Source organism: Triplophysa rosa, linkage group LG18, assembly GCF_024868665.1.
Source record: "Triplophysa rosa linkage group LG18, Trosa_1v2, whole genome shotgun sequence".
In the NCBI taxonomy this organism is placed as follows: domain Eukaryota; kingdom Metazoa; phylum Chordata; class Actinopteri; order Cypriniformes; family Nemacheilidae; genus Triplophysa; species Triplophysa rosa.
Genome location: NC_079907.1, coordinates 23,563,337 through 23,573,506, shown reverse-complemented (window position 1 = coordinate 23,573,506; position 10,170 = coordinate 23,563,337). Strand labels below are relative to the sequence as shown.

The window sequence follows — 10,170 nt, the reverse complement described above, 5'->3', positions numbered from 1 at the left end:
GAGAGAGAGAGGGAGAGGGAGAGAGAGAGAGCCAGAGAGAGAGAGAGAGAGAGAGAGAGAGAGAGAGAGAGAGAGACAGGGAGAGAGAGAGAGAGAGAGAGAGACAGAGAGACAGAGACAGAGGGAGAGAGAGAGAGAGACAGAGAGACAGAGAGAGAGAGACAGAGAGAGAGAGACAGAGAGAGAGAGAGAGACAGAGAGACAGAGAGACAGAGAGAGAGACCAAACAACAACACAACACAACCTGATCCTGTCACCCTCACTGAGAACGGTCACCAATACTTTGCTCTTTTTCTGTTTATATTGAGATGTATATATACTTATGTACTTTTATTTGATCTTAATCTGTATTTGTGCATGTTTATATTACATTTTCCTGTGCTTTGGCAATGTAAAGTTTTTTATCATGCTAATAAAGCTTTGAGAGAGAGAGAGAGAGAGAGAGAATTGTACCCGTGGTGTTTGTGGATAGGCAACACAGATCTCACAGGCTGAATGATTCCCGAAGTCGACCGTCTGGAAAACTTTCCCATCGCCGATTCCAGTCTGGGAATCAAATCCTCCAAACTGAGCAGCCGGATCACTTCATCTTTATTTAAAACAACTGGACACTCACTCATTGTGCTGTCTGTCTGTCTGTCTGTCGGGCTGTTGTGGACTTCAGCTCTTCTGTCACGTGGTCTCGGTCATAAAGGCAAAACAAACTTTTTTTAAAGCTGTGTATTTTTTTGTATTGGGTATAAACATTTCAAATGACGGAGCACAATCGAATATATAATACATAAAAAATATGTATATATAAAATGATAAATTCCCTATCGCTATATATATATAGCCTACAATGTCACTTTTAATTTTTCACATTTTATTTGTCTGTACTCTTTTAGTGACACTTTTGAGAATTCATGACTTTGTACTATATTCCTACACGAGTTTGACAAAATAGCAGCCAAACATCGTTACAGAGGTTTATACTTTATATTGGTGTTTATCTTTATATTGTCTGGTTGCATGACGAAACGAGGCGGGAGGGCCAGATCTCCTCTGACGTGTCACAGCTGCACTGAGGAAATGTTTATGAAGAATAGGGAGAGCTTATTGGTTGTGATTTAGGAAATTTGATGTGTTGAAACTGTTTAGGTCTGATTTTGTGATCCATATCAGACAACAGAGGAATGTTATAAGCAGGGAAAATAGTAATGACCTACAAGAAATAATGTCACCTGTCAAGATAAAAATCCTGTAGCTCTTCTGTAACCTTTCAACAGACTGTTTAGTGTTTCGACGACAACAAATTTCACAAAACAGACTTTGTTCTGATAGACAAATGATAACAACTTTAAGACTACTCAAATGTTGTGTGAACCTTCAGTAAGGAGCTTTGAAGCTGCATTAAAGGCAACATCTTATTTAATAAAAACACATCATCTGTATCCCTGGTGTTTACGTTATCTTGTCCGAGCCCTGTATATATACATATTTAAAGCATAAATACAATTAGTAAATGTCAATGACCTTAACGTACCTAAAGCTAAAGTGTTGTCCATAATAAGCGAACATGCATTGGCGAAGTTCAGGCAAGTTTACTTCTACTAGTAACTGATGTTAACCATGCAGAGTGCTTCTGAAAACATCACACCTTTGGATCATTTCGTTCACACCCAAACTTTATTTCGTCTAGCAATTTCATACACAATACTGCTTCATTTTTAAAAAAGGAAATGAACTGCATGAATGATAAAAAGCCATTAAGACTGTACAAAGAGATTAAGAATGAATCATAAAACAAACAGTGTAAAAAGTATGAGGTCAAACTAAGAGCCTCTCAATGGCCATCTGCACGGACTGGATCTGAGGTTTCAGCTGTGATCCTTCTTTGATAGTGACCGATGTAGCGATGACGGGTCTGGACACGCCACAGGCTCGACCCAGAGCTTGTTTCGAGCGCACAAACACGTACGGCACGTTCTTGTCCTCACACAGCAGCGGCAGGTGCAGAATAATCTCCAGAGGCTCAGCATCAGCAGCCATCACGATGAACTCCGAGATCCCACGGTTAAGGGTTTTAGTGGCTGTGGATGACAACATCACATCTGCTGTCTTTAGGAAGTCACGCTAAACAATGGTGGGCAGCTGATATCTCGGAAAAGCGAGGAACAACACTATTGGAAACACTGCTTTATGTTTTGGAGGAAGCAAAATAACACTACACTTTATGTGGGATGTGGTGGCCACGTCAATATTCTTTTGACCAAGTTATTCGAGTAGAACCAAAAAAGCAGTCAAATGCTTTCCTCGTGAATAGCCAATCACTGTTTCCTGCGTATGACCGAGGCCTCGGTCTCAGTGTCGTTTACCTTCATTGGCTCCTTTTCTCACTTGTTTGTAGTTGGCGGCCTGTTGCACGAGATCCAGGATCGTTTTAGAGAACGTGGCGTCTGCCAGAGGATAAGCCTTCGGGTTCACTTCTGACTCACTCTAAACAACACACACCAAAACGCGTCACAAACACACTTTCTGTAAGTTACACAGCTAACTCTCATCTTCAGATCATTTCAAACAGACAATATCTCCGATCATAATAAAAACCCGCCAGTGTGGTCTTAAAGCAAAGTTAAAAGAATCGCTCAGCCGTTCATACAGATGAACATCCGCTTACCATCGTGTTTATTTATTCCTGCAGAAACGCTTCGAGTCAACCCGGTCCTCTCGGCTAGAGCTTCACAGAGGACACAACTGCTTGCTTAAACAAACAAACAAAATATACAACAGAAATTTCCTCAAACGACCAGCACACGTTCGGCCTCTTCTCTACTCCTGTAGTATGCAGCAGCACGTGTCGTGTTCGGATCGTGCATACTGCGCATGCGCGGATCACATTCAACCCACTTCACGCAACCGTGTTTATGTATTCCTGTAAGTACGTGCATTTCACAGCAATTAAACAATTTAAAATTCAGTGTGTAGCTTAATCTTCACACAAAAAAGAACACTAAACGCGGCTGCTTGAAATGGTGTTATAGTCTGTTCGCCGAGTCGCCAGGTGTCAGTATGTCCTCCTGCTTCGCTGCGTGTGTGCGCACAGAATCAGCGCGCAGGGCATTGTGGGTAGGACATCCGTAGGTCAGCCATATTGCTGCAGTGTGAGTGAAGGAGAATATGAGAGGAATCAGTCAATTATCAGTGAGTACTTCATTATATATGACATGACATGAGCACAAGTGCTTCATCTGTACTGCATACTTGTGTGTCTGTATGTTGATTTATGCGCTTTAACAGCTCACACAGCTCAATCATTCTCAGAGAGAGAGAGTTAATGTATGTGGTTATGTACGTTAGCTTTAAAGTGTCGTTATGCTCGACTTTTTCTTACACACGAATTGAAATTCGTTTCTGCGCGTTACATATGTGTGCTTTGTAACAGGGTGTGGTTACACACTGACACGCACACGTATGCACGTATGTATTTGGTGGTATGACAGCATCAGCACAACACAAATGGTAAAACTGTATAAACATTCTAAAGGACATAATATTGACATTAAATGACAAATGAATTGACATTGTCATGCCAGTACAGAAATATGATGTCATTTTAGTTTGAAGAATTCATAGAAATAAAATTAGAGGTCAAAATATGTATCACACTGTGAGAAGTTGTGTGCGCTCACTTCATCTAATAACAAATCTCTAGGAATGAATTTCGCTTTTATTACATGAGTTTGTTTGATGTTGTCGTTTGTGGTGCCACTGGATGAACTGAAGATCCACAGAGATGAAATAAATCTGTCTGGTGTTGTGTTTGGCACACAGTGTTCCTCATCATGTGTTGTTAGGATGTGTGTGTTGTGTGTTTGTCATCACGTGTTATGATGTGTGTGTTGTGTGTTTGTCATCATGTGTTATGATGTGTGTGTTGTGTGTTTGTCATCACGTGTTATGATGTGTGTGTTGTGTGTTTGTCATCACGTGTTATGATGTGTGTGTTGTGTGTTTGTCATCACGTGTTATGATGTGTGTGTTGTGTGTTTGTCATCACGTGTTATGATGTGTGTGTTGTGTGTTTGTCATCACGTGTTATGATGTGTGTGTTGTGTGTTTGTCATCACGTGTTATGATGTGTGTGTTGTGTGTTTGTCATCACGTGTTATGATGTGTGTGTTGTGTGTTTGTCATCACGTGTTATGATGTGTGTGTTGTGTGTTTGTCATCACGTGTTATGATGTGTGTGTTGTGTGTTTGTCATCACGTGTTATGATGTGTGTGTTGTGTGTTTGTCATCACGTGTTATGATGTGTGTGTTGTGTGTTTGTCATCACGTGTTATGATGTGTGTGTTGTGTGTTTGTCATCACGTGTTATGATGTGTGTGTTGTGTGTTTGTCATCACGTGTTATGATGTGTGTGTTGTGTGTTTGTCATCACGTGTTATGATGTGTGTGTTGTGTGTTTGTCATCACGTGTTATGATGTGTGTGTTGTGTGTTTGTCATCACGTGTTATGATGTGTGTGTTGTGTGTTTGTCATCACGTGTTATGATGTGTGTGTTGTGTGTTTGTCATCACGTGTTATGATGTGTGTGTTGTGTGTTTGTCATCACGTGTTATGATGTGTGTGTTGTGTGTTTGTCATCACGTGTTATGACGTGTGTGTTGTGTGTTTGTCATCACGTGTTATGATGTGTGTGTTGTGTGTTTTTCAGCGGAGGCTCTATGGAGTTCAGGCCGCTCGTAAGCTGGAGACTGCGGCAGCCGTGGAGCCGCTGAAGTTTCACCCACAGGAGGTGCAGGTCAGTCTCTCTCTCTGCAATGCAATAACACTTTAGTAACCAATGTACATTCTTTGGAGAATCAGTTTTTATTCAAATGCTTTTTTCTTCTCTTCAGGTGACAAAACTTCCCAGCGGTTTAGTGATCGCATCCCTGGAAAACTACTCTCCTGCCTCCCGGATCGGTGTGCTGATTAAAGCTGGAAGCAGATTTGAGACGGCGGATAATCTCGGTGTGACACACTTGCTCCGTCTGGCCGCTAGTCTGGTATGAAGTGTGCGGTGTGTGTGAGGTTTGGACAGCGTGCTGTGAGTGACTCTGGTCAGTGATCTGTTTCTGTATGTCGTTGACTGTAGACGACTAAAGGAGCGTCAGCCTTCAGGATCTGTCGGGGTGTTGAGGCTGTAGGAGGAAGCCTGAGGTCACTATGTGTCTTCTGAATATCTCTGCTGTATGTTGTCTGTGAATAGAGGTCATGTTTGGGATGTTGGTGTGATGTCATGTATGTTGTATAATATTTGCGCACAGTGTGTCGAGCTCCAGAGAAACGATGGTCTACACCGTGGACTGTCTGAGAGACCACATGTAAGTAATACAGTAGATGTGATGGTTTGTCTGATCATGTATGATGTGTGTGTGTAGCATTAGCGTGATGTTTCTCTTGCAGTGATACGGTGATGGAGTATCTGATCAATGTGACCACCGCACCAGAGTTTCGTCTGTGGGAAGTGTCTGATCTCACTGCTAAAGTCAAGCTGGATAAAGAACTCGGCAAACAGACTCCGCAGATCGGTATTCGTCCGTTCATGAACAGACGCTGTTGAGCTCTCGGTGTTGTCCGGTGGAGGTTGAATCTGTGTGTCATTCTCAGGTGTGATCGAGAACCTTCATGCAGCAGCTTATAAGAACGCTCTGTCCAATTCTCTCTACTGTCCCGACTACATGATGGGACACATCAGCACAGAACAGGTATGACATCATCACTTTCATCTCCACTGGATTGACGTGCGTCACTCTCTTGTGCTTTATAAACACGCTCTCATGTGTAAGAGGCTTGGAATAATAAACGCGGCTGTTCAATGTAACGTGGAATGTTCTCAGTGACTCTTCTTGTATGTCTGTTCACACAGATGCACACCTTTGTTCAGAATAACTTCACCAGTGCAAGAATGGCTCTCGTTGGTCTTGGTATGTCATTAAATCACGTTGTTCATATGTGCAGGTTGGCCCATCATTATAAACTTTTCACTCGTACATTTATATTGATCTGTTACATCTGATAACAGATAGGTTATGAGTTCTTTTATTGTAAATAAAAAGTGGCATCATTTAGATGATTGTGTGAGGCAGTGATTCAGTCATTACCTGTGTGTGTGTTTATATCACAGCAAACCTTAAACTAGACTTAACATGATGAACATGAATCTGTGATTATTTCAGATGATGATAATAATCATGTCAGTAATGCCGAGCATGAGAGGTGAGAATTTCTGCCCTCAAAGTCGCACCAGACCGCTCCTCTCCTCGCTCACCTACAATATCATCCCGCTCCACGCCCGCACGCATCTGTGGCACGTTACGGCTCCGACGCGGCTACCGGGACTGATCGCAGTCATTCTAGTCTATGCTTGTGTTTACACCAGACGCACCGCGGCACGTTTCAAAAGCCCCCCTCGCTAAAGATAGGCACCTAGTCTATTTTTGGTGAACCAGAGCAAGACAGAGCGATCGCTCCGGGCTTTGGATAAAAACCTGCTCCGCGCTCCGACTATGTTTCGCACGCTCCGCTCACATGCTCTGCAGTAATGACACTTTATGTTTTTCCTTGAAATGTCATGATGTGTGTTATTGTTCAGGAGTGGATCACGCTGTACTGAAGCAGGTTGGAGAACAGTTTCTGAACATGCGCAGTGGAACAGGCACCGTCGGCTCTAAAGCTGTGTACCGCGGAGGTAAAATGACATCACGCGTCTGTTCAGGAAATGTTGAAAGCTGGTGTGTTGATGAGGTCTGATGAGCGATGTTCTGTGTGTGTTGTGTACAGGCGAGCTGAGGCATCAGACTGGAGGTGATCTGACTCACGCTCTGTTGGTCAGCGAGGGATCCAGCGTGACGGCGGCTGAAGCCACAGCGTTCAGTGTTCTGCAGTGTGTGCTGGGATCGGGACCTCGAGTTAAAAGAGGATCTAACAGCAGCAGCAAATTGAGTCAGGCCGTCTCAAAGATCACAGCTCAACCCTTTGATGTGAGCATCACCTTCTCCTTTGAAACAACACTTTGGAACTTTTACTCACGGCTCCCTCATGTGGTTGATAAGCGCAATTGTCTGTTACCAGTGGCGTAAATAATGTCGCTGTATAAGCTTCCCCGTGGCCAGCGCAATACACGTGAATTTGTTTAAGTAAGCTGATGAAACGGGCCAATGCAGAAGCATTGTTTAGGAACCATGTGGCACTCTTCGGCAGGCATGGGACGGGACGGGGCTGTGTGTACCGACCCCCACACACAACTTACAGAGTGGTTTTACCTGCTATGACACTGCTCAGGTAGCAGCAGCAGTAGAATTCATCCGGTTTAGAGTTGTTCTACCACTGAAATCATTTTACAGACAATTTTTTAAAGTCCAAAAAACTACAAAGTGTTGCTTTAAAAACTTCGTCACTGTATCATTTCACTTCTTTATAATCTCTCTCTCTCTCTCTCTTGTGTTGCAGGTGTCTGCTTTTAACGTCAGTTACACTGACTCGGGTTTGTTCGGTGTCTACACCATCTGTCATCCTAATGCTGCCAAAGATGTACGTGTGACCCTTTATTCTCAAAACATGTGTTAAACAACGTGCTTACCGATTCATTGGTCAATACATTTATAATTTAGGGGATAATGTACAGTCAGAATAATCCCTGACGGGGATTTTGTGATAAGAACCAGCTGGCTGTACATTATCCTGTTCATTACAACTCGTGAGTCAATTATTGAACGTGAAAGATTCAGCTCAAATATTTGATGAGCTCATTTGTAATACGAGGAGAAATGGTTTTCTGTCTGCTGTAAGCAAGATGAACATGACATTTGGAAATAATCTCATCTACTGTATGTTATTAATTAGACATATTTCTATTAAATGTACTGTAATTATTAAACTGCACAGCAGCAGCCGGATGAGCAGTGTGTTTTTGCATCTGTTACTGACGTACAGTTATACAGCCGCGGAAAAAATAAGAAACCATTTCAAAATGATTTTCGGAGGTTTTTCAGACCTCAAATACTGCAAAGAAAACAAGTTCATATTCACTTTTAGGTCATATTTCTCTGCATTTAGGAAAAGTTCAAAGAATATTTTTAAATGCAATAACCTGTGATGACACTGGACTGGACTGACCACAATACACCTAGAAATGGTCTTTTGATTTTTTCTGCGGGTGTCACAAGTAACTAAAGAGAGCTGTGTGATAATAGACATGAATTTCTTCTGAAGTGATGGGATTAGATTGAAATAATGTGCTGAAATGAGGTGCATTGGATGTGTTCATGTGGTGTTCAGGTGATGTCAGCAGCCGTGGGTCAGGTGAATGATGTTGCTCAAGGGAATCTCACTGCCGCTGATCTCAACAGAGCGAAGTGAGACACACACACACACACACACACACACACACACACACACTGCGCAGTGTATTTGTGCTCATGTGTCCATTAAAGAAGTGTTGTTTTGACTGATCAGGAATCAGCTGAAGGCCGACTGTCTGATGTCCATTGAGAGTTGTGAGGGACTGATGGAAGCCATTGGTACTCAAGCACTTACAGAGGGCACTTATCATTCCCCTGAAGTCATGAGTCACAAAATAGATGCTGTGTCTTCAGCTGATGTCGTCAGTGTAAGTGACTCTTGTGTTTCCGTACACACTCACTGCGTGAGCAGTGCCGCTCGGGTTTATGCGTTCACACTGCATGCTAAAGCTGAGCGGAACGGCTGTAAAAACACTGAAAACACTTGAAGATTATTAAAGCATGTTTCTCCTCAATTATCACTCTTCTGATATGAATGAATGAAAGATCAGATGAGGATGAATGTTTGGTGTCGTGGCCTGAAGCCCAGAGCTCAGGTAAAGAAGAAGAACATGAAGAAGAGCCCTGAGGCAGAACAAATTCATTTCATTGGTCAGTGTGAGATTGACCAATCAGAGAAGCTCAAAGAACCCTTGCTGGATCTCTTTCAGTACTGCTGTGAGCACAGGAATAGTAATGACCTTTGACCTGTGACCCTGACCAAACTTGACATCTCTTGAGTCACGACTGTAAATGTGTGCAGGCGAGTCTCTGACAAACACAAATGAATGTCAGGTGATGCTGCAAATATGTTTTGTTTGTTATTTTTAAGTAACTACAGCATGAATCAGGTTCAAAAGGCTTAAAATATCTGAGAACTATTTGATGTTTGTTAGTGAAATTATAACAGTATGTCTTTATGATGATCATTCCTACAGATTCGTTTTCGTGATTGATGTGTAATAATGACGTCATCTTCTTTTTCAGGCGGCGGGTAAATTCATGTCTGGCAAAAAGACGATGTCTGCCAGTGGACACCTGGTCAACACCCCTTTTGTTGATGAGATCTAGTGCACTTGATAAACTCTTCTTCATTCTTAAAGTAAATGAGCTTCACCATTTCTGTCCTGATGCTCTTTTCATCCACGTTTGATCTCGATATTAGAAGCAAGTGGCTGGAGCTCAGCTAAATGAATAAATAAAGTATCTGTGTACCAACACTGACAAACATTTGTGAAACGTCTTGATTTTGAACACACAAACAACACTTCATAACATGAAGACTGCTAGATTATTCCAGATTTTGTTTTAAAATTTAGAAAATAATATGTTACGTATGTATGATTAGAAGTAACTTCCCAGCTAACACAGTTACGTTGTGACGACGTACCTGGACCGGACCATATTCGTTGCCACGACGTACCATAATAACGTTCCAGCAACGTAACTTTGTGATTCCCATATTCATCGTGACGACGTAACATTGGACGTTGTTGGGACATGGTGATTACCTCCTGAAGACATTCCTGGAACGTACCATATTCGTCGCAGCGACGTACCAAATAACGTTTCTGGGACGCGATGAGCACGTCCTAACGTCCAAACAGTCACGTTGTTAAAATCTTTTTATTTAATTTAATTTAAACAATTATCATCCCTCACATGGAGGATTAAATTAATTTGTGATTTAATCTGTGCGTTAAATATGACATTTTATGCATAATTGGAGAAATTCTCTATTCAAATATGTATAAAACACAGTATAACGATAAATAAAACTCAACACAGTACTGTACATCGCAATCAGATATTTTATTTAGATACTGAAGTAAATGACATAAATAATCAAAGACTTCAAC

At 41.9% G+C, this 10,170-nt stretch overlaps 3 protein-coding genes across 4 annotated transcripts in view; 1 reads left to right on the top strand and 2 right to left on the bottom strand.

Moving 5' to 3' along the window:
* The window catches only part of crym (crystallin, mu), a 4,881-nt gene extending 3,484 nt beyond the window's left edge, over positions 1 to 1,397 (bottom strand). For both annotated transcript variants that reach the window (XM_057358390.1, XM_057358392.1), the window contains exon 1: positions 454 to 1,397. In XM_057358390.1, coding sequence (XP_057214373.1) covers positions 454 to 620 — 167 coding nt within the window. In that variant the 5' untranslated portion in view covers positions 621 to 1,397. The remainder of the gene's footprint in view (positions 1 to 453) is intronic.
* Positions 1,398 to 1,652: 255 nt separating this feature from the next.
* Positions 1,653 to 2,864, bottom strand: snu13b (SNU13 homolog, small nuclear ribonucleoprotein b (U4/U6.U5)). Its single transcript, XM_057359326.1, has 3 exons — positions 2,660 to 2,864; positions 2,358 to 2,478; positions 1,653 to 2,072 (listed from the first exon to the last, which is right to left on the bottom strand). Exons 1-3 carry the CDS (start codon positions 2,660 to 2,662, stop codon positions 1,810 to 1,812), a joined length of 387 nt encoding a protein of 128 aa, XP_057215309.1. The 5' UTR covers positions 2,663 to 2,864; the 3' UTR covers positions 1,653 to 1,809.
* Positions 2,865 to 3,059: 195 nt separating this feature from the next.
* Positions 3,060 to 9,558, top strand: LOC130569591 (cytochrome b-c1 complex subunit 2, mitochondrial). Its single transcript, XM_057359325.1, has 14 exons — positions 3,060 to 3,183; positions 4,702 to 4,788; positions 4,886 to 5,035; positions 5,125 to 5,189; positions 5,297 to 5,353; positions 5,436 to 5,560; positions 5,640 to 5,737; positions 5,899 to 5,956; positions 6,625 to 6,720; positions 6,813 to 7,012; positions 7,482 to 7,562; positions 8,310 to 8,386; positions 8,487 to 8,640; positions 9,299 to 9,558. Exons 1-14 carry the CDS (start codon positions 3,160 to 3,162, stop codon positions 9,380 to 9,382), a joined length of 1,356 nt encoding a protein of 451 aa, XP_057215308.1. The 5' UTR covers positions 3,060 to 3,159; the 3' UTR covers positions 9,383 to 9,558.
* Positions 9,559 to 10,170: the final 612 nt, after the last annotated feature.